This window comes from Sinohyriopsis cumingii, chromosome 1 (assembly GCF_028554795.1).
Source record: "Sinohyriopsis cumingii isolate HCF-2022 chromosome 1, ASM2855479v2, whole genome shotgun sequence".
Lineage (NCBI taxonomy): Eukaryota > Metazoa > Mollusca > Bivalvia > Unionida > Unionidae > Sinohyriopsis > Sinohyriopsis cumingii.
The window spans coordinates 80,941,782-80,964,738 of NC_142961.1; the positions used below are offsets into that span (position 1 = coordinate 80,941,782).

Consider the following 22,957-nt stretch of genomic DNA (forward strand, 5'->3'; position numbering starts at 1 on the left):
TCATTGACTCAGGAGTCATAGACTCCCGAGTCAATAAACGGTTCCTGGTAGTCTTAGACCCTTTCCCGAGTACCATGAATACGGGGTTCCCGGTAGTCTTAGACCCTTTCCGGCCACGGGTCGTTTTTTTTTGTAGCCTTTCCCGGTTGCCTTCTTCAATGCCATCCCCGCCGCGGTACCAACGGCTCCTAACGCCGCCGCCTTAGCCACTGCTGGGGCCGCCGCGGCAATCAATGCCGGAATCGCGGCTAACAACGGAAATATCCCACCGGTCTTTTCCATGTTTTTAATTGCTGCGGCTGAAAAATCTATTTGAACACCCTTTTTATTCTTCATCGCATCATTGAAATGTTTTATTTGACGCGCCGTCAACGATATCTTATGATTACCACCCGCCATCTGTGACGGCTTCAGCGTTATTGTGGTCCCGCATTGTTTAGCCGACTTTGATCGTAATTTCTTGACTTGACCATCAGTCAACTCTACACTGACGACACTATACGACATTTTATTGTAAACGCGTTTTGTGCTTTCAATTACATGTTTTCCACTGGCGCATCAACGATTCTCATTCGTCCACCAACGCCTTCTAGCAGCATTGATTTATCGCTGAGAATGACAGCAACCGCTCTATAATTAACACCACCCGGGGCTATACGAGCTCGGAAGTGTATATCAACGACGGATTGTCTCGTTAAATCAAGATGTTCCAGCGAAAAATAATAAATCGGATACAGGTTTTTAAAATCAAGTTGTGATATTTGCAAACCAGTGTCGACGTTTTGATCACGACCCATATACGACAGCAATCGATGATACACACGTGCGATATGGTTGTCGCCGTAATTAAGCTGTATATCCTCGGATGGTTCCTGTTGTCCGTTTATTCTCAGCGAAACATCCCTGACTCCTAATTGATCAAATATCATATGGCTGCGTTCTTGACTACCCAATCGTTCCCTATTCTGCAGCGCTATGAATATATGACGCGGGGCTGAAACACCCTGTTTTGACGCCAGGTGCCATGTAAACGTATCGGCGACGTTATCCTCTTTAGCATCAGTTGTTACCGCTAGCCAACTCAACAACGATTTCCCTCCCTGTTCCATAAATGCTAACAATCGTGCTTCCGTGGTAACTGATGGAGTCAGCACCGGCATCCACAATGCCATTTTAGTTAAAACGACTTTACCGGCAGCGACGCCAGCAGCACGCCATATTGCATTGTTATCATCGCCCCTTCGCGTCAGCGCGATTGTATGCTTAGCCCCATAGACAACTTTTCTGACATTTCTGCAGAATCCAAATATGTGATGGAGTGGAATCGCGCATGAAAACTGTCGGCGTGGTCCTTGCAACATTCCTACTCGTGCTGCGAATCCTAGATTGTAATCATTGTTGGTGCTTTTTATAATATTGAAATTAGCGCCTGGTCTTACTCTGCGGTCTGGATTGGCTGCTTCAGCCTGTGGGTCAGTTGCGGTATCTCTTTCCGCCAGCACGTTGATGTACTGAATATGGTCAGCGTTATTGGTGGTGTCCTTCGCAAACATCATAGATGGGCCCGCCGATCTTGTATAATCATCCGAGTATCTCGCCAACCCAATTATCGTCGTTGCAACATCAACCTCGCGTTCTATTGATTCAATTTCTCGCCCGTCAATAAGATATCTGGCGCTCTCAAATAACGCCATGATACCGTTGTTGACAAAGCCAACTCGAACACGATGGTCATCTGCGTATGGTGCATTATCGGCGGCATTTGTCACGAGTTCTCCCTCGATTTCGATAAACGCTTCACACGGCAAAAAATATTTACTGGTATCTTGGACTTGAAGTTCAATTCGCGATCGTAGGTCGGGTTGCGCTGCATAATAAGAATAATATTGATAATCACGGACAGAATCATCCCTGCGCACTGGGGCATCCATATCAAACGCGGGATCAGCGGTACGCGCAAACATTCTATTATTTATCATGTTGATGTTTTCAATTGCGATTTTTTCGTCGTAAATTCTTTGAATTTAAACCACTCCCCGCTATCGCGTTCATGAGCGCGTTGGTTGCCGCATCGGCGGATGGCTCAGCCATTGATGGCTTCGTCGCCAACGACTGAGTCGTCGCCAACGACTCTAATTTTTCTTCCACGGCGTTATTTATTACTTTACTGACATTTGCAGGCATCACTGTCGTTGATGGCATTACCGGTGGTTTCTGTTTTTTTCTCCTGGATTTCACCAACGACATTAGTTTGTCCCGCGCGGCTGAAAGCGCCTTTCCGGCAACATCTCCAATGGCACTAATTCCCTTATCACGAATAACATCAATAGCCTTCATCCCTAATTGTTTGGCTAATGGCGCTACTTTTGGAGCCATTCTTGTAAATAACCCCGCAATGGTGCTACCGAGACCATCTCCATAGTACGCGCGGTAAATAGGCAATCGCGAGTTTACCACGTAGACGAGTACTGGTTTATCATGGTTGTAGTGTATGATCATCCTTATTAAAAACACCAGTTTTCCAATTAATCATCCACGAGTTCGTCTATGAGCGTTCGATATGCATTAATGTCCATAATACCGCCTGCAAATAACCGCTTGCAAATATCAGCGGCCTCATTGATTATTTCCGGAGAGTTATTTCCGGCTCGTTTTCCTCCGATTAGTACCTCTAGCCGTGATATATCACTGAGAACACTATTAGGACAGGTAACGCCGTAGGATTCTTTACCAACAGAGTATCCTTTTCCTTTTTTTGGTGTTATACTCTTAACTTCCTTGTGGAATTCATCGTAATCGGATTTACTACGATGTGGTAATGCATCTTTATGTTTACTCGCTAAATACACTATTCTTGCCCAGTCCTTTAACGACTTTATATTTTTCTCGTAACCGCTATTGATATGCTTCTTATCTCGTATGCTCTTAGCAAAATTGTTGGCAGCAAAATTAATTAATTCTTCCCTGTTGCTGAAGCCTCTAATTTCATCTATTGTGCTCTTCTTGAGTACAATACGGGGTATATTTCCCTCTTTTTCTTCCGGTATTTCTTCTTCCGGTGTTTCTTCGGGTATTTCTTCTTCTGGTTCTTTCGCAGCAGCGCCTAGTTCTTCCTCGTCGGCCATTGTAACATAAGGTTCTTGTGGTTCGGTTATAGCGAGTGGTGGTGGCCTCCGTGTTGTAGCAGCCGCTATTTTTGCAGGAAGTGTTTCTAAAGACCTTTTTGTTTGTTCGGTCTGAGCCGCTATCTTTTCAAGCGCACCAAGAACGGGTACAGTTGCCGCCGTAACATCTTTGGTCGCTTTAGTTACCGGGGCAAAGAGTTGTTCGCTTCCAACAGTAAAATCGGTTTGTAGTTGCTGCCGCGTTTGAAGTTGTTCTCGGACCCTGTCTCGTAACGGTATAAACTTTTTAAGCGCTGCTAGCCGCTCTCTGGCTAGCCGAGTAGTAAGTGATTCGCCTACCATTATTGCAATTGCGAAGCAATTTCTAATTTCTCGCCGGAGTTTTCGTCTATAATCCTTCTAATGTTTTTGATCTTACTAGAAATCTCCCGGCGTCGTTCATAAACACGTCCGAGTTTTTTTCGTATTATTTCAACGGCAGTGAATAGTCCAATGAATGCATTTGCGTCATTGTGGTACAAGTTTTCATTAATCGTATGTTGTAATCGTTTTATAAAAAAGTACTCGCGGGCCAGGGTAAAACGCCCCCGTTTCGATTGTTCGTTAATAATTTCATAATCGGATAATATTTTTTCACTGTCGAGACCATCAGATAATTCAATTCCTTGATTTTTTAATTTTGAAATCTCGGCTAATATATTATTGATGTCTTCGATATTCATTATTCTTATAAAACATCTTGTTTTTAAATAAAAAAAAATGAAACCCCGTGTATCAATCCCGAAGGTGTTTAATAATTCGTTAGACGTGACCTCGTCAGCGCCATAGGCGCCGGTGACTTCATCACTCGCTGATTTCTGTTATATATGAAAATCGAATTCTATGCCCGGTCTTTTTTGAGATCGCTGAATTCTGTATTCCTTCTGCAACAAATCGTATTGAGGCGATATAAATGTCAAAATATTTTCCTGCCTCATTCATCGACTGAAATATTTTTTCCTCGTGAGTTGTTGTATCAAATGACTTTACGGGTTTTGCTTTCTTTGGGTATTTACCGGTTTGGCCTTTTTTGGTATTCTGACTTTGCGAGATAGCTTGCAAGTTTGTAAGAGAATTATCAGTCTTATTATTATTAATATGATCAATCACAAGCCCATTTTCGATTAATCCGTTGAATGCTTCAAATACAATCCTGTGAACATAATACTTCTTTTTTCCGGCACCAAACATCAAATACCCCTGATTATTTTTCCATCCAACCGGCTTCTTCAGTCTACGATTTCTAACAATGCCGTCGCGAGATGCCTCGTAATTGACGACCAGGGGATGCGGCTGAAATTCTTGGTCCATTTGTATAATAATACTACTTGTCTAATTTATTATTTGGTTTAATTATGAATCTTTCAACGTAGTCTTGGGGGGTTTTAATGACGAAATCGGCGGTGGGGTCAATGACGGCGTTTTTAATTCGCTTGTCATAATAGCGTTTTAGTTCCCTGTATCGCTTTCCGCCACAATTAATACACAACTGCGATTTTCCTCTTACACCGACGTGACAAACCAAGCACGGGAGGGGGCCAAGAGAACCATTACGAACGCTTTGTAAATGATACCCGCAGAATTCACCTCTACATGATTTATTGCACGGGGTTGTCGACCCAATCATCAACCATTTGCAGTGATTCATTATACTATATTCTTTCATTTAAATACTTGTTTTAATTATATGGATGAGTTTGAGAGATTAGCAGTAATTAAGCCCTGGAAAAATATTAAGTTCAATCTCGATAGAGTCCTCAAGGACACACCAAAAGCGTTAATAAACGATAAAACCCTGTTGAATAAAATACGCGATTGTATCAATGAATTCAAACGTGATGGTGCATCTCATAGTTGGTCAACATTTCGAATTGATGGTGTTGTTGATGCTACCATGAACGACAACCGCGCAGCAATGATAATATCACAACTTGACAGTAAAAGGTATTTCTTCAGAGTAAAATTCATTGTCCGGGTGGAATCAGGCGATTGGATCATACGTGATAAATTTGAACCAGTTTTCAGCGACAAGAAAACAGTCACTGTCAGCCGCGACTCCAAGCCGGGGTTGTTAACCGGAATTGACAGACCATACTATGAACGAGCGTATCCTGAAACAGCAGTTGTTTATGGAATATACCCGTTAAATAAGAAACCTGATATCGGAAAACTGAAACCGATGAAACAGTCAACGGGGATAAATTGTGTAGCAGAACGAATAATAGAGCATTTTACAAATGCATGTCGAGGAAACAAATTGACTGATTTACGACGTAGCAAAATCAACCAGTGGGAACTAACCGTAAAAGAGCGTGGAGCGACCATCAGCGACATAGCGAGATTAGAAACATCGCTGAGATTTCCAATAACCGTTACAACGATAACCGGTGAAGTATTACACGAATCAAAGTACAAATCAAAGGGAGCCCCAATCAAAATTATCGATCATAACGAACACGCATGGACGCCCGTGATCACAATATTTCCACGGAATAGAACAGTAAAGTATATACCCGAAGAATTCCTGGGAGAACAATTCTCCAAGGACGGTTTTCTCGCGGAGAGGAAACTATTTGATGCTATTGCCTACTTGTGTAAAAACGACCCTGTATCAGTGTGGTTACTTCGCAGCGCTGAAAACGATGCGGATACCTTTGATCAGTTTGTAAGGCCAAACGGTGAATTATATCGCACTGAAGCATTTCACAACAGGATGAAAAAAACCGCCATAGAATTTGAGCAGCATGATGAACAACTGCTAACAAATTGTTTTACGATTCCATCGGTTGTAGCTCATGTTGCAGCAAGGAAAAATGCGTGGAGACCAACGCGCAAGGAATTTCTGCCGGATGTACAATCCAGTTGTTTGGAGTATTATCACGGTGGATTATGGAACACTGAATACAACCGCGACGCTATGATCTCGGTTGATATGGTTGCCTGTTATCCAGCGAGTTTTCTCGGGTATGGATCCGCCGCTGAGTACTTTAGACGATTTGGACACCCCAGTCATGAAATGACTCGTGTTGCTATTAATGGACCACTGCCTGATTTTGATTTAACCGGATTCGCTCGCATAGTATCATTTGAATTCGCGGCAGGACTCCATCGCTGTTGTTATATTTGGATCGGTAGACATATAGCTGAAAAGAAGTGGCTGCCAATAGCGCTGCTACGGTATATGATTGATTGTAGCATGCTTGTATCGTTGATTGTCAGTGACGCGATTATATCATACCGGGCGCAGACTGAAGTCTGGTTACCAGAACCGGAGCGTCTAGATAGCATAATTGACGAGTCCAGAAAACACATTGATGCCGACGAGGAATATATCATCGAATGGTCCAGGAGGATATTCAACCAACGAAACCGCGAGGCAAAAGATCTCGGTAGACGAATAATTGGTAAGTTCACACAAGGTGGAAAAAACTGCGACTACAAACGATATTGCTCACGGCTGATTATAGATGACGCAGAATATGATTTCGTAATCAAGGACGCAGTGGCGAAAAATAGATACGTGAACTGCAAAACAGCTTTCTTGTCCAATGGAACAAAGTTGGGTACAGTTGTTTCCTACAGCGATGGAGACAGCCCCGCGTATCCACATTTGAGGGCGTCTATGCTGGGTTACGCCGCTATCAATTTATTCTCGATGATAAATAGATTCCCCGATACCGCGGTTAGAGTAGCCGTTGATTCATTTTATATAGACGTAAAGTATAAGAAAAACGTAACCGAGTTTACTAGTCCGGACGAGAGTTGGGGTACATGGAGAATTAAAGAAGAAATACGACGCGATTATTCCCCGTCAGCAAATGTCATCGTTGAGAATAATTACCTACGCGGTAATAATTTATCAGAATGGTCTAATGCACCATCGTGTTCTGATCCAATTTGTAGACACAAAACAGTTTATTTAAGCGGCTGTGGCGGGTCAGGAAAGACGACTCGGGCAATTGAATTATTTCGAACGCGGGCAAGTATAATCGTGCTTACACCGACCCATAGACTAACGCGAGAGATAAAACAACGAAATGTTGACGCCGTTACTTATCACAGCTTTTTTCGATACAGCGGCGGTGAGTGGACTCCTGATCGAATGGGTGAAAAATTTATTCCCGACATTATCATCTGGGATGAGATATGTACTGTTTCGTTAGATACTTTACAAATGTTTCTTGAGTGGTTGCTGCGCGCGAATACAGCAGTAATCATGTGTGGGGACCATGGCCAACCACCACCATTTGTCGGCGAGGGTCCACATGATTGGTTAAAGGGTTTTGTGGACTATTATGAAGAAACCGATACTGATTACCGAGCACTTGATGAACAACTGCGCGAGGTTAAAAAACTAATCAGATTACAGCCGGATAGAGTTCAGTGTGAAATAATCCGCGAGGTGATTCCGGAAACGCCGTTGAATGAATTCTGGGAAACATGGAGACCAAACGATTTGATTGTAGCGAGTAGAAAGATAGTCAGAGACACACTTCAGCGGAGGTTGTTTGCGTTGCATAAGGAAAAGTTTCCAACGCGCCCAGTGCCGTTGTGTTATAGACCCGCTGACACACGGCGGCAGAACATTGAAGTTGAAATCCCGGGCCCGACAGCGTCAGGGACAAAAAAACAAATTCTTGTGCTGAATGATATTGTGCTCGTTGATATCAGCGTCGTCGAGGACGCGCTACGTGCTGATAAATCCCCGTGGACGCTAGGATACGCAACAACAATACATTCCTCGCAGGGACTAACCATCACGGACACAATTGTTTGGATAGTTGATAATCGCATCGAATGGTCGAATCTAGTCTATCTTGCAGTGTCCCGAGTACGGAGGATAAATCAACTTCGAAGAATTGTTATTGACGGAGCCGGTGACGGAGTCACTGACGAAGCTGGCGACAAAGTCACCATCGATGCAAGCGTCATTGATAGAAAACTCTCGGGTTACCGCCAACAGGATAAAAAAAAACAGCGGCGTTTTGATATTGATGCCGAATTAATAATCTCGCTACGACAACAACAGAATAATCACTGCGCGAGTTGCAATTGTATAATGAGTTGGCGTTATTCGGATAAAGACACTCGCCAATTTACCGTGGATAGGATCGATAACAGTCTCGGTCATGTCAAAAACAATGTGAGGTTGACCTGTCTTGAGTGCAATAGACGCAACGGCGCTAGTTAAGACCACGTGGGGGCAATTGAGTATCGTTAGGTATCACTTGTAGTTGCTCGCGTGTAAATCCGCGCTGAGGAGCAGTTGAATCCAGTCTGTAGATCGGTGGTCTACCAGTTGATCGTGTTATCGTTGATATGTTATGTGTGGTAACACTCCAAATAGGATCGGTAGCCCTTTTTTTACCGCCTTCAAGCTCTCCTGGTTCATATAGATATCTAACAGTGACATCGCCAAGAATCGGCTTGGAAACGCTATTTATTTTTGATTTTCCGGGTATATACTCGTATTTAATCGCGTCGCTGGGCTTCATGTTGATTGCTCGGGTAATCTCGTTATTTAACGCTGCAATTACACCTGGCAACCTTTTAACCCATTCACGAGATCGTTTTTCTTGGATAAATTCCTTCGCGTATTGATATCCAAATAACCGTTCAGCGAGAGTCCGATTGAATCGTTCAACAATTGCCTGATCACGATGTAGCGCAGTATGACCTCGTCGTACCGCGACGCTATGATGTTTCAGCGTTGATAAAACAGTGCCGCGAAATTCACTACCGGGATCAACTTGTAATAGATTTGGCCAGCGCAGAGGGCCTCTTCGATAAATTCTTTCAAACGCAGCGGCTACTTCAGTTGCCGACTTTGTTTTTAACGGTTCCGCTTGTTTGTATCGACTCGCAACATCAACTACGGTTAGCGCGTATTTGTAACCGTTGTCATGCGGCAGAAATAATATATCAGCCTGATGAACTTCATTAGGTACGCTGACATCAAAGCGCGAGAAGTTGATTTGTTTAGGCGGTGGTAGATAGATTTGCCATATAGCCTGTTTGGATAACCAATTAGCCGCAGTGGTCTTTGTTACCTTTGCAGCGCTTGCAAGCTTACCAATTGCGGCCTTCCCCTTCCAGTATCCTCTCGGAGAATAATAGATGGATTCCATGTTGTTATTATAAACGCTAGCGTTTTCAATTATCAGCGCGAGAAGCTCCGCTTCCAATCATTAATTTACCTTTCATAGCCGATTTTACTAACCATGAGGCTAATTTTTCTTTGACGGATTTATCAGGAATAGCATTTAACGCGTGAATTAATTTTACGTCCGCGATATGACGCTGTTGCAGATCGCTACTTTTGTAAGCAACATCATGAGCATGACACGCCTTATCGATAGCGTTTATTGGATACTCACCGGGTTTGGGCTGATTTTGATCATCGAGTCTAATATCTAATCGTGTTCCGGGGCCACAGTAGTTATATCCTGGGAGGTGTTTTTCTCCTGGATACTTTGCCCACGGTGTTCCGGGGAGTTTTGCCAATTTGGCTGCGATGTCACCTCCTCGCTTTTTTTTAAAACATCTCCGGGTCTAATAGAAATAAATCTAAATTTCTTTGTACCGCATTGTACACACTTGCCAGTAAGGGCCGATCTGTTATTTCTTGTTGTAGCGGTTGTCATATCATTTGTGCCAGTACGTACTCTACACTTCACACAATATAGATCCATAATTTATGTATAGAGATATGAATATAATTGATTTTTCGGCGACTAAAACAAGAGAACCAGTTAAGCATGTTGCAGCGTTACCAAACTCGATCCGGATGATTATCATCGGACCATCTGGATCAGGTAAGACGCAATTGTTACTCAATTTAATAATGAGATGGATGAAGTGGGATAAGTTGTATTTGGTTGCTCCTAGCGTAGATGATCAACGATGCTACGAGGTGTTGAAAGATTTCAACGAGAATGCATCAGCGATCGCTAAAAAAAATGTTATTGAGTTTATTACGGATATCAATGATGCACCGGGTATCGATGATATTGATGGCGACGTTAACAATTTAGTCGTGTACGATGATGTTATGTTAGACAATCAAAAGAACCCAGCTAGGATATTTTCCAGAGGCAGGCATAAAAACACTGACGTGATATATGTCACTCAACGATACACTCAGATTCCAAAAGTAATCAGAGACAACTGCAATATTCTTGCTGTATTCAACGGCGTTGATACACACACGCTACGAAATATTTGGCAGACATGGTGCGGCGGTGACATGGACTTTAATGTTTTTCGAAACTTTTTTAGTCATGCTCAGTCGACCCCACATGGATTTGTAACGATAAATTTACATGACCCTCGGACACGATATCGTATCGGACTTGACCAAATATTCGGTTAGTTGTAAATAATTTTCATTGTAAATAACCACTTAGCAGCAGAGGGGGCGATGACATCGACGCGGTCGTCGATGTGCTTACCGGACGCTGACGACGCTGGGGATCGGCGCGCAGAAGGTGTTAATTAAACCAAATGACGTTTGGACGATCCCCCAACGACGTCGTCGTTTTTTTTTTTTACCAGCGCTGACTACACCGGATCCGCTGAGTGCAGAAGTAATAATTAAGCAAAATAACGATTGGACAAAATGTCCGATTCGCCCCCTCTGCTGCTTCTGTTACATTGAAGGAATCGTCGCAAACTGTCCCCCAAACACCAGCATACTTGACTTCGACTCGCCCGGCCCAAGGTCCTCCACCCCCAACTAACCTCACCTCGACATTCTCCGAAAGAGTTTGGGTGTCTGTAGACACACGCGCATTGCATTATGAGATATTCCGAATGTATATTTGATGCAACAATATTAATTTAAATTGATATTTCATTCAACAGCTTATGTAGATTGCTTATTCCTAGCTTAAATAACCACACTAACAAGGCGCTCAGTATGAATCTTTCTTAGGTGGAGAGACGGAATAAAGGACTATGAGAAAGACAATGAAATAGAAATATAGATAGCTAGACGTAGAAAGATATGTAGTTATGTTGAGAAATAGGATCGACTGAATGGAAAATAAACCATACAGACCAACAGACTTGACTTGAAATAAAACCATGGACTTTTTATTTACAGTTTTAGAGAAAAATTGCTCAATGTTATGCTTGTACACTCCGTTCAGATAAGAGGATTAAAAATTTATTTGTATTTGCTTTGTCTTCAAAATAGTTACCATGAGCTATACGATTTAATAATGTAATGCTATTTATGTATCTATTCTTGTATGCCTTCACTGTATGTGTATATGTAGGTACACCCTATGGACTTGCCTGTACATACTATCCCGACATCTTCCGTATGATCGCAGATGACAGCCGCAGTTTGGTCTGTGTTACAGTCCATCAAAGAAGCTTCATTTCCAGTGCATACAACTTGTCCTAGCCAAATGGGACCAGGTCTAGAGCCTAGATTAGAGTGAGAGACAGCTACCGCGCCTTGACTTGAGGAAAGAAAACATAGTTTACTATTCCCTTGTTAAAATTAGTTTTAATTTCCTTTTCCGAGAGAAAAATAATACAGAAAAAAATTGTAATAGAATGGAAAAGTTTGACCAACATTAATCTAATGGCAAATTTAGATTTAGTTAAATCGATTCCAGACAAACACACCTCAATAAATTCATGCGGTTGTTTTACCCTAAACTGCGGTCAATTACTCTGAAACAAGACACTGTATTCATATATAAGAAGCGACCGCAATAGTTTAAACAATAGATCCACAAGGGGAAAGACCCCATTCGTGACACAAAGTGGACGTACATTCACACATGGGTTTAAGAAATGACAAAATTTGACATCAGATCAAAATAAACTATGACATTATTGTATTGTTCAATTTTTGAATGGTTCTCAAGGTGTTTGTGTAGTATCACCTCTCCCCAACACGTAAATATGAATTGATCCTCAATCCTTGCCGCAGATTTCTTAATTGAGACGTATAACTTATGAAAATCAATCTTTTTTGAGGATTCACAGTCTTTTTGTTTCTTAAAATATTAATTTGGCAATAGATTCCGATATACCTTCTTGTAAAGTATTCGGGAATCAATGGAATATTACTATTAATGTTGACCAGCAAGTACCACAAGAAACATTTATTTAAGGTTGAAGTCTTTAATCGCTTAAAACACACGTTAGTCTTTAAAAAGAAAATAATTTTTCATAACCAGACATTAGCCTGGAGAAAGTAAGTCTCTGTTGGAGCACGAGAAGAATATTTGAAATCTTCACAATACCACGTCAAGTGCCAGTTCAAATGATTTATTTTTAACTGAATGCTTTTAGGGTATGTACTATCTTGTATTTAATGGGTTTTGTGTAAACTTCATTGTAAATCCAAACAATACATCTTTATTGCAACAAACTCTGTCCTTAGAATTTGCATAAGCGTGTTTTCTTTGACTTTTATGTGGTGAATTTAACTGTTTAATTTTTACATGATACAATGATATCTTTTTAATTCATGTTTGTTTCATTGTTCAAATCGTTTACCGAAATAACTACAAGAACCGAAAAGGTGACTCAGTTCGAAAAATTTAACTTGATTTGCATAAGTTCTTCACGGTTATTATATCTTTCCATTTAATAAAAACAATCTAGATTGTTTATTAAAGTTGTCTGTTCGTATTTCTTTTTTTTTTTTTTTGTTCTATAGAAATTTACATGCACAGTTCCATACTTCGTGAAAAATAGAAAAATACTGAGATCTTCTAGAACTAAATGGTCAAAAGTGAGCTTGAAATTGTTTTTGTGGTTATTCTTCAGACAATCTGGTGTCCACAACAATGTAGCTTAAGTTCTTATTTCCTAGTTTCTTAGTTTTTATAAATACGGTATATCAAATGGGATAATTACGTCAGCTGTACTCCCGTTTTGTCATTATGTACACAAATGAACAATCTTTACAAACTGGGATATTTTAATTGGCTTTGTGAGAAGCTCTCTAACGATAATATAATTAAATAGTAGACCTGGGTACCATCAAAAATTTTGTACCGCGGTATACCACGGAATTTATGAACATACCTCAATACGTGTCACAGTATATCGCAAATAGATAAGGGACCAGCAAATGAATGTTCTGAAACAGGGGCCTGCCACTATAGCTGGAAGAATATCTTATTCTAATTTATAGCAAAATAACACCATATTATATTCATTCTATTATTAGTATAAAAAAGTAATTATATTGAGATAAAAGAAAATTTTAAATATCTCAGTTCCAAAAAAATCGCAGCCTCTCCCCCCAAAGAAAAAATTAAATGCCCATTACCTTATAGTAAATGAATTTCCTATGTGTGTTTTAAATGTTGTAGAAGTTGTAATCTAAATACTGTAACTAAAAAATTGAATTGATTAAGTTTACACTATATCGGAAACTCTGTCAAATGCATTGTTCTGACGATATAGAGCATTGTCATAAAATAGAAAGTGTTGACACCGAAGCCAACAAGTTACAGCTATACTGTTGATATTGTAGTAAATTTAGAGTATGTGCACGTGGTTGTAGTGCCCCGTTTTAAGCAATTCTTAGATTTGTGTGATTACTTGTTTGATTATTGGAATTTGGCGCCATGGAAATATTCCTGGCCCGAACTAATGAGCTAATCAATAGGAGCAAACGTCACGGAGTGAAGTGTTAGTGTGTTTCCATGATGTCCTGGTTCACTAGTAGTGAATTCCGACCAGAACCGAATGACTGTCCCTGTCGAAATAGTACATATTAAAATCTAGTGGTATACATTGGTAGCGTGACTGCAAGGACAGCACTTACGGTATTAAACCGGTAAATTACACAAGGGCATAAATAAAAAAGGACTTGGCAGAGACCTTTATGTCGCCATGCGGGCGAATATGGTGCAGTTATATCGGCGAAATGTGCCTGGAAAGCATACATGGACTGGCCTAAGGTGGCGGAGTTAAACTAGTTCCCATTGTTAGGGAGTACTCGTATATGTTCTAAGGCGTGAACGGTTGGTGGTACGGAAACATAATGAAGCCAAAACACGCAGATGTACGGTTGATGGATAGTTGACAGTTTGGTTTATCTGTGGTCTTGCATTAATTAGAGGAAAATTTAGGTATAGAATGGACACGTCGGGCTTTCTGATTTACAACTGAGGTTGTATGGAAGTCTTTGGAAAGTCGGGGAAACTTATGACTTCTAGCGAGAATCGCGCCAGGGTTTGACAACCGCTCGGTCAAGTAAATACCCGTGTGCGTGTAACAATATAGTAGGCAGGGAAACGTGGAGTGGAATGCCAACACACTTGCAGTATTTTTATCAGAGAGTACCAGTAAACATAAAACACTGATTCAATAGATGAGAAAATATATAGTGAACTAGAGAAATCAAGCAAAATTCAAACAGAAAACAACTGCTCTTCTGAAAATCTTGCAATGATTTTTAGTCTTAGTAAGAAATACATGTCCTTAACACATTAACATGCGCTTGAAAATAACTGAGACATGACATTAAATTTTGGTTTTTAAATAGAATTTTCGGGGATGTGAACCGAATATATTTCACAATATCCCATTTGGCCACCACGTTGGCATATGTAACACCTGTCAAACATGAGATTAAAGGATCGTGAATATAATCATATGTGTCATATTCAAAATTAGTTTGTGACAAATACAACTGTTTTGTAAAATAAAATTAATGATAGTTTATATTTATTTTGTCACATAAAACGGTGTTAATATAGCATTAAATTATTAACAAGATTACTCGTGAATTTCCGTGATTCCTTACTGACGGAAAATACCGAAGTACCAGGATAGTGAAAAAAGAACCTGATTCCGCCGAATACAGAGCACCAGTAGTAAACTGTAAATTTCATAATTCATCTCTGAGACAGGAAAGCTCTTTTCCTTCTACGAGTCAAAAATTGGCTTTTCTTGACGGTTCTGTTATATACACACATTTTCAGAGTTGATTGGCCATATTCGATAGGGTGGATTTATAAAAAATAAAGCAATATCAATTACACGGTAATTAAAGACTGTTACCGCATTTTTTTCATCAGGAAAATAAATCTAAATTATAAATCTGGCGAAACCTAAATTACTACTGTTTACTGATTGTATACTCTTTCAAGTTACTATTCTGGTCCCAAACGTGTTGTGGTCGAGAAATGTCCTCCGAGCCCATTCAGCTGTTTATCGAGATGAAACATATGGGATTTACAACCGAAAGTTTAGACTTAGGTCCATTATTGTATTTGTATATCCATATTACGTACTTGTGTTGTACACAGTGTTCTTCGTGTACAAAAACACATAATAGACGTATGGAGTTGAATTTTCCTTCAAGAGTAATCATCCTATATAAATAATATTGCGGTAAATACAGATTAGTGTCTTACTAAGGTAATCCAAAAGACTTGCATGCGACTCGAGCCGCTTTATTATCAAAGGAGTCGTCACATATTGTGCCCCATATCCCATCAACAGACATCTCCAACAACCCAACCTTCGAGTTGGAGCTGTTCAGTCTTAACTGTATGTCTGTAGAAACCGAAAAGAAAAAAAACATTATATCCCAATGAAATATGCAAACAAACTTGATCTAATATATTTCTAATCAGAATATGTTGATGTTTAATTACCCGAATCTAAGTTTAAGAGCAGGTATGTGAAAGACTGCATATATATATATATATATATATATATATATATATATATATATATATATATATATATATATATATATATATATATATATATATATATATATTATGGATGGTACATTGTAGGGACCTTTAATCGGCTCCTATGAGGATGTGTTTGGACTTAGACTGATCGAATTGACGTCAAGTTGGTTACTTATTCCTTATTCCCGATTGAATAAGGAATAAGTAACCAGTTACCGATTGAATAAGGAATAAGTAACCAGTTACTTATTCCCGTTTCAACTGTTTATAAGCCTATATACATTTGGTTAGTGATTCCTTATTCACATCCATTTGAGTATTCATTATTTATTTATAGTTCCATAAATAATTGGTAATAACTTATTGAATATTAAAAGCCCTTTAGGGCATGCATTGGTGCTATTCTAACCCAGTTAGAGAAATAAGAGTGTTCTTTGGTGCCAGCTATACATAGCTGACTAGAGACAAATCACGGGCTACGTGGAGGAAGGGGTTAGGATATTGGTGGGTATACATAATTAGTAATTTGAAATAGGATTAATTAGTTGTGTTAGATGCTGGGGTCGGGTCATGTTTTGCATGGCTCGAAATATTAGTATTTGTGTTCGAAAAGCTTACTAATGGCTCAAGTAAACGTGAAACCAGAAAACACCATACAGGTGTGAAACTGGAGATTGCTCTTATGTGGTCATAATGTGCTTAGAGAAGAATTATTTCAAGTATCTACGGGTTTAGGAAGCCTTCATTTGCAGAGGTGTAGCTATGATATTGGCGCCCCAGTCCCCTCCCCGTTTAAACACATTTTTGAATATTACCCTTGTTTACTTATTATAATGTAACGTTGTAAGCCTCATTTTGGCGCTCTGTTCAGTTGACATCGAATGTTATCTTGAAGTCCTTGGAACTGGGTAAACAAGCATACGGGTAGGTGTATGAAACACGCTCAGAGTAAAATCTAATAATACTTAGTGCGAATTAAACCCGTACTTTAACGATTTCGATTGCAACTTCTGATGGACAGTTTCTATTCAGGAATCTGTTCCAACATAAGCCAAAGTCATTAAAAGAATGTGTTTAACCGATTTCCAGAAACTGGAGCTACATAAAGGGGGTGGGGGTGGCTACAGCATATGCGGCAAGAAGATAATATCTTACTTATACAGGTGGGCCAATACGTTTCCTCTTTAAAGAGTTTTGACATGGACCTTTCACTGACAGTCTATCTCTAGGGGATAGTGTCGAGCCATGGAAGAAGTCCTGATGAATCTCATCGAGAGGAATCAGCACAAGAAAAAGGGACAACCTATGGGCACCGGGTATGAAAAAGACGCACAATTTGGATCGATTGAAAAGATTGTTATTATTGAACCCCTAACTAGAATATATCGATTTCAACTCCTCTCTGAGCATATCTAGCTAGGGATCTCATCCAACTGTATGAAAAGTTTAAAGAAAATTCGTCGACCCGATTTCTTGGAATCCGGAGATAAATATATGATAGTTGTAACAAAGTCCATTAGCAGATTGCTTCTTCAGTCCATATCTGGTTCCTACAGTTCAACACTTAAACGATATTGGCATTTATTAGTGTACGATATCTTCTAAACAGATATATATTTGACTCCCAAAAACATTTTTGTCGGCGTTTGTCTAATGCAAGCAGAAAATGTAAGAGGGTCTTTACGGATACCAGCAGTATTTAAAACCGTTATAATCTATGAACAGATTGCAGCCAAAATTTGCGATGCTTGAAACCTTACTCGGAGAATTTTGATTTCAACTCCTGTTTGACAGTCGGTAAAGAGTAACAAATCCCAACAATAAAAAACCTTAGAAGAAAATTAGTCTAGACGATTTCAACGAATTCGCGGTTAAATAAAAGAGGTCAAGCACAACATATGCAATCAGAATATTATACCTTACGTATATAGTTGGGCCTCTACTTCTCTTCTTTAGAGAGTTCTGACAGTGGACCTTCCTTGATATTTTATCTCTGTGCGACAGAGTCCACCCACGAAGGAAGTCCTGACGAATATCGTCGATAGGAAACAACGATGGGTACCGGGTATAAAAAACACTAAAATGTTCATAGATTGTATCAAACTTTTGCACTAACTGAACCTCTACTAATAGAATTTTGATTACAAGGCCTCTTGGATACTATGTAAATAACAGAAAGAAAATGAGGAAGAAAACACTACGAGCCAATTTCGATAAATTCTCGGCTGGATAAAGTTAGTGGAGCACAACACATGACGTAAGACTTTATATTAAGTTTACATTTGAGCTAATACGTCTCCTCCTCATAGTTTTTACACAGACCCATCCCAAATAATGTAATAAACTGAGTATCAGCCATTTGCATATAGCTCTCCATTTTAAGGATTTCATAGATTTAAGTGATCACTTGGCTGATTTTGGAAAGTCGTTGTCCTCACCCTGACTAATTAGCCAATTGCTAGGGCAAAACATCACAGACTGCAGTGTTGATGAGGTTCCAGGAAGGATGGTTTCATTTTAAAGTGAGTTCAGGTCAGAGTACCATAAGTGTCCCTGGAGATGAGTAGTTCCTATTAAAACCTAACTATATGTAACGATTAAGTGATGCATGTGCAGTATTCAGGATGGATGACATGTAAATTGCGCAACAGAGTAATTCAGAAGGGATGGTTCCGTTGTCTGGAGAAGTTTTGTGTTGTTATAATGGTAGATATGGTAAAAGGTTATAGGTGAAATGAGGCCTAAAAGCATAATTTGACTGGCCTGAGGCAGCGCAGGTAAAATAGTTCCCTGTCTCTCTGATTCAGTTGTATATTTTCAAGGCGTGAAATATTATGGATACTTTGCGGAAATGGGATCAGGAGAAACAGTGCAGCTATGAAGTAAGGGCAAAAACATCAAAATAAGGGGTGCCTTAGGGGGTACCGGGTATGAAAAACACGCAAATGTTAATAAACTGTATCAATAGTTTGTACTCATGGAAACCTTACTTAGATAATTTTGATTTCAACGCCGCTTACATTATTTCGAAATAAGGCCCCTTTCTAACAGCAGACAAAGTTTAAAGAAAATTCGTTAGCCGATTTCTAGAAACTCGCGACTAAATAAAGGAAGTGCAGATCACGTGCCGTAAGATTATATACATGTGGGCCATTTGTCCCCTCTTTATATAGTCTTGACATGAACTTACACTGTTTCACAAGAAGGCTTTTTTCTAGATAGTTTCCAAGGGGCGATGAAATCAAATTCCTCTAAGTCATTGTCCAATTGGATCAAGCTATAGCTCTATTCGATCCACATTTTGCGTGTTTTTTTCACAGATGGTACCCTCTAAGGCGTCCCTTATTTCGCTGTTTCGTCTGCACGAAATTCATCAGAACTTCCTTTGTAGGTGGACTCTATCTCCTAGAATAAGTTTCCATGGAGGGTTCATGTCAAGACTGTATAAAGAGTGGATGTAATGACCCACAAGTATATAATGCTACAGCATGTTATCTGCTTGACTTCCTTTCTTAAGTCGCGAGTTTCTCGATATGGTCTTCACGAATTTTCTTTAAACTTTTTCTGCTGTTAGAAAAAAGCCTTGTTTCGAAACAGTATAAGAGGCGTTGAAATCAATATCCTCTTAGTAAGGGTCCCGTAAGTACAAACTATTGATACAACTGATTAACATTTGAGTGCTTTTCATACCCCGTACGTCATCGGCTTCCATATTGGATTCTTCGTCGGGACTCGAACTTGAAATCATTAGAACATTTTATCATTTGGACTTCTAAAATTTTATTCGTGGATTATTCTTGGAGTTTGTTTTTTAGATTTGATTTTTGAAACCGTAAGTTCTTATTTTTTATTTTTGCAGTATTTTTCCAGGGAAATAAATTATTTGTTAAATTTTTCAAAGCTTGTTTTTTCACTCTTTCTTGTGATGCTGTTTATTCGGGCCTAAACAAGTAACATAAGAATTGGGGGCTTGTCCGGAATTTTTAGTTTTGGCTAAGATATTTCAGAAAACTTTGTTTTTTGAAATTTAAATCCATCATGTTTTTTTTTTTTAAATCTAAGTGAAATCGACAAACATTTTCTAAAACGTCATCAAAAGTGGAAATCTTTCTTTCAAATCCTACCCAGGAACAATTAGATCTTTTCAAAAAAGATGAATTGGTTCAACTTGCTAGAAAATACGATCTTTCTGAGGTAAAGGCTTCCTTAACGAAACAAGAAATATTTTGGTTCAGTGTTTGGTCCCGAGTGGCCGAGTGGTCTAAAGCGCTCTTCGTTACGGATCACTGCCATCTCACCTCTGTCTGCGGCGGTTCGAGTCTAGGATTCAGCCAATGTGGATATGTGAGAAAGCTTGCCAGTAGCTTCTCGTGGGTCGGTGGTTCTTTCCGGTGTTTTCCCGGGTTCTTCCTCCACCATTAATACTGGCCGCCATGTATAGCCTATCGTGTGCTGAAAAATGGCGTTAAACCCCACAACAACAACAACATCAGTGTTTGGTAGAAAAGAATTGTTTGGATAAAAATGGTTTGGTTTCGATCAGTAAGTCTGTATCAGACTCTGACATAAAAGTGAAGGAATTAGAATTAAAATACAAGATGGAATTGGAGTTGTGGAAGCTGGAGCTTCAGAAAGAAGAAAGAGAAAAACAAATGCAATTACAAGCGGAAGAATAAAGAAAGAAAGACAAATGCAGTTACAAGAAAAACAAATGCAGTTACAATATGAGAAAGAGGAGAGAGAGACAGGAAAGAGAGAAAGAAAAACAAATGCAATTGCAAAAATAACAAATGCAAATGCAATTAAATAAGGAAGAACGAGAGAAAGAGAGGGAATATCAATGTAGAATAAAAGAAATGGAGCTGGCAAGTGAAAATCATATATCCACTTCAAATACAAATTTAAGTTTTGATCTTGCAAAGAATATTAGGTTAGTGCCCCTTTCAGAGAAAAAGAACTAGATACATATTTTACTCGTTTTGAAAATGTTACTGAAAATTTGAAATAGTCAAGGGAGCATTGGACTCAGTTATTACAATTTGTACTCACTGGTAAGGGTAGTGATATTTACAATTCACTGTCATTTCACCAAAGTGGTAACTATGATGTGGTTAAAGAATGCATCTTATGGGGTTATGAGTTAGTCCCTGAAGCTTATCTGCAAAAATTCAGAAACTATAGAAAAGAAGCTGTACAAACTCACTTCGAATTTGCTAGAGAAAAGGGGAAGTTATTTGATACATGGTACTTAGTCAAGAAAGTTGAACGAAATTATGAAAGTCTCAAACAACTTGTATTACTTGAAGATTTCAAAAACTGTGTCCATAGTGACATTAAGTCTTATCTTGACGAGCATCAGATTGAAACCTTGGAAAATGCTGCTCAAGCTGCTGATGAGTATTCTTTAACTCATAAATTTCCTTTTGTAAAAAAGACTTCTACTCAGCAGCCTTCTGGCAGAAAAGTATTTCAGCCTAACACAAACGCTTCTAAAACTCAAACTGGCACAACTTCTAAATATCAAGCTTCTGATAAGCTTGCTTAAAGATCCTTGTCTCTTCCTACGTGTGCCTATTGCAAGAAGGAAATATACGTTATTTCTGATTGCTACAAGTTGAAAAATAGGGATCAGAATCAAGACTGACCTATTCCAAATGGTCTTATTTCTAAGAGGTCAAGGTCACAGACATGTATTGAAAGCAATACATTTGTTGGGTCTAATGAACTACAGTCTGATTTTATTATGGAGAATTATGAACCATTCATATCGAAGGGTTCTATATTACTCATGGGTGATTAGGAAAATCTTTTCCCTGTTAAAATTTTAAGGGACACAGGAGCTTCTTAGAGTCTTTTATTGTCAGATAATTTGCCTTTTTCTGAGAATTCTTCTTCTACCGAGAGTGTTCTTATTCAGGGAGTAGAGTGCGGCTTTGTTAATGTTCCTCTCCATTGTGTAAATTTGTCATCGGACTTAGCTTCAGGACCCGTGACAGTCGGCACGGTGTTTGTTTTACCCGTTGAGGTCATTAATTTATTACTAGGCAACGACCTGGCTGGAGACAAGGTTGTGGTTAATCCACTTGTAACTGACAAGCCTTGCTTAGATCAGAAAGTCGATCCAATTGAAAACGAATTCCCTGATTTATTCCCAGCTTGTGCAGTTACCAGAACTATGGCAAAGAAAGCTCTTGAGAATAATGTTGATAAGAAAAGTATTCGTTTAGCTGACACGTGTGTTGGTCAGGCTTTTGATAAGGTCACATTCACTCCTAGCTTGGATCAATCAGAAAGTATTGATCACAGTGATCGTCTTTTAACTACACATTCTCTTTATTCTAATCAGGGTGATAAACGACAATCACTTGTCGAACAGGAAAAAGATCATGCAATCTCCTGTTTTTGCAAAGGGTCATTAGTGAAACTGAAGCTACTGAAGTTCCTGTCTGTTATTTCATTAAAAAAGGAATTCTTATGAGAAAGTGGAGACTTCGCGAGGTACCTGCTGGTGATGAGTGGTCAGTGAAATATCAAATTGTAGCTCCAAAACATTATATACAGGAAATACTTAGTCTGGCCCATGAAACTCCTTTGGCTGGTCATTTAAGGTTTAATAAGACTTATCACAAGATCTTGACTCACTTCTATTGGCCAAAAATCAAAAGTGATGTTATTAAATACTGCAGATCTTATACCTGTCAAATGGTAGGAAAACCCAATCAGAAAATATTCAAGGCTCATCTACAACTTATTACTGCCTTTGACGAACCATTAGGTAGAATTATGGTAGATTGTGTTGGTCCCTTACTTAAGACCAAGTCAGGTAACCAATACCTGTTGACCGTTATGTGTGCGTCAACAAGGTTTCCAGAGGCAATTCAATTGAGGAATATAAAATCTAAAACAATAGTAAAAGCTTCGATAAAGTGTTTTACACAATTTGCCCTTCCCAAATCTGTCCAGTCTGATCAAGGCTCAAATTTCATGTCTGGAATTTTCCAGGAAGTTATGTACGAATTAGGCATCCAACAATTCAAATCTTCTGTCTATCGCCCTGACAGCCAAGGGGCATTAGAAAGATTCCATCAGACTTTGAAATATATGATT

The 22,957-nt window shown here is 39.3% G+C and overlaps 1 protein-coding gene across 1 annotated transcript in view; it reads right to left on the minus strand.

Moving 5' to 3' along the window:
- LOC149807218 (scavenger receptor cysteine-rich domain-containing protein DMBT1-like) overlaps positions 1 to 22,957 on the minus strand; it is a 163,644-nt gene that overhangs the window by 95,852 nt on the left and 44,835 nt on the right. Inside the window, exons 5-7 of the mRNA XM_089963713.1 lie at positions 15,563 to 15,704; positions 11,463 to 11,632; positions 10,806 to 10,938 (exon numbers count right to left, since the gene is read on the minus strand). Coding sequence (XP_089819839.1) covers positions 10,806 to 10,938; positions 11,463 to 11,632; positions 15,563 to 15,704 — 445 coding nt within the window. The remainder of the gene's footprint in view (positions 1 to 10,805; positions 10,939 to 11,462; positions 11,633 to 15,562; positions 15,705 to 22,957) is intronic.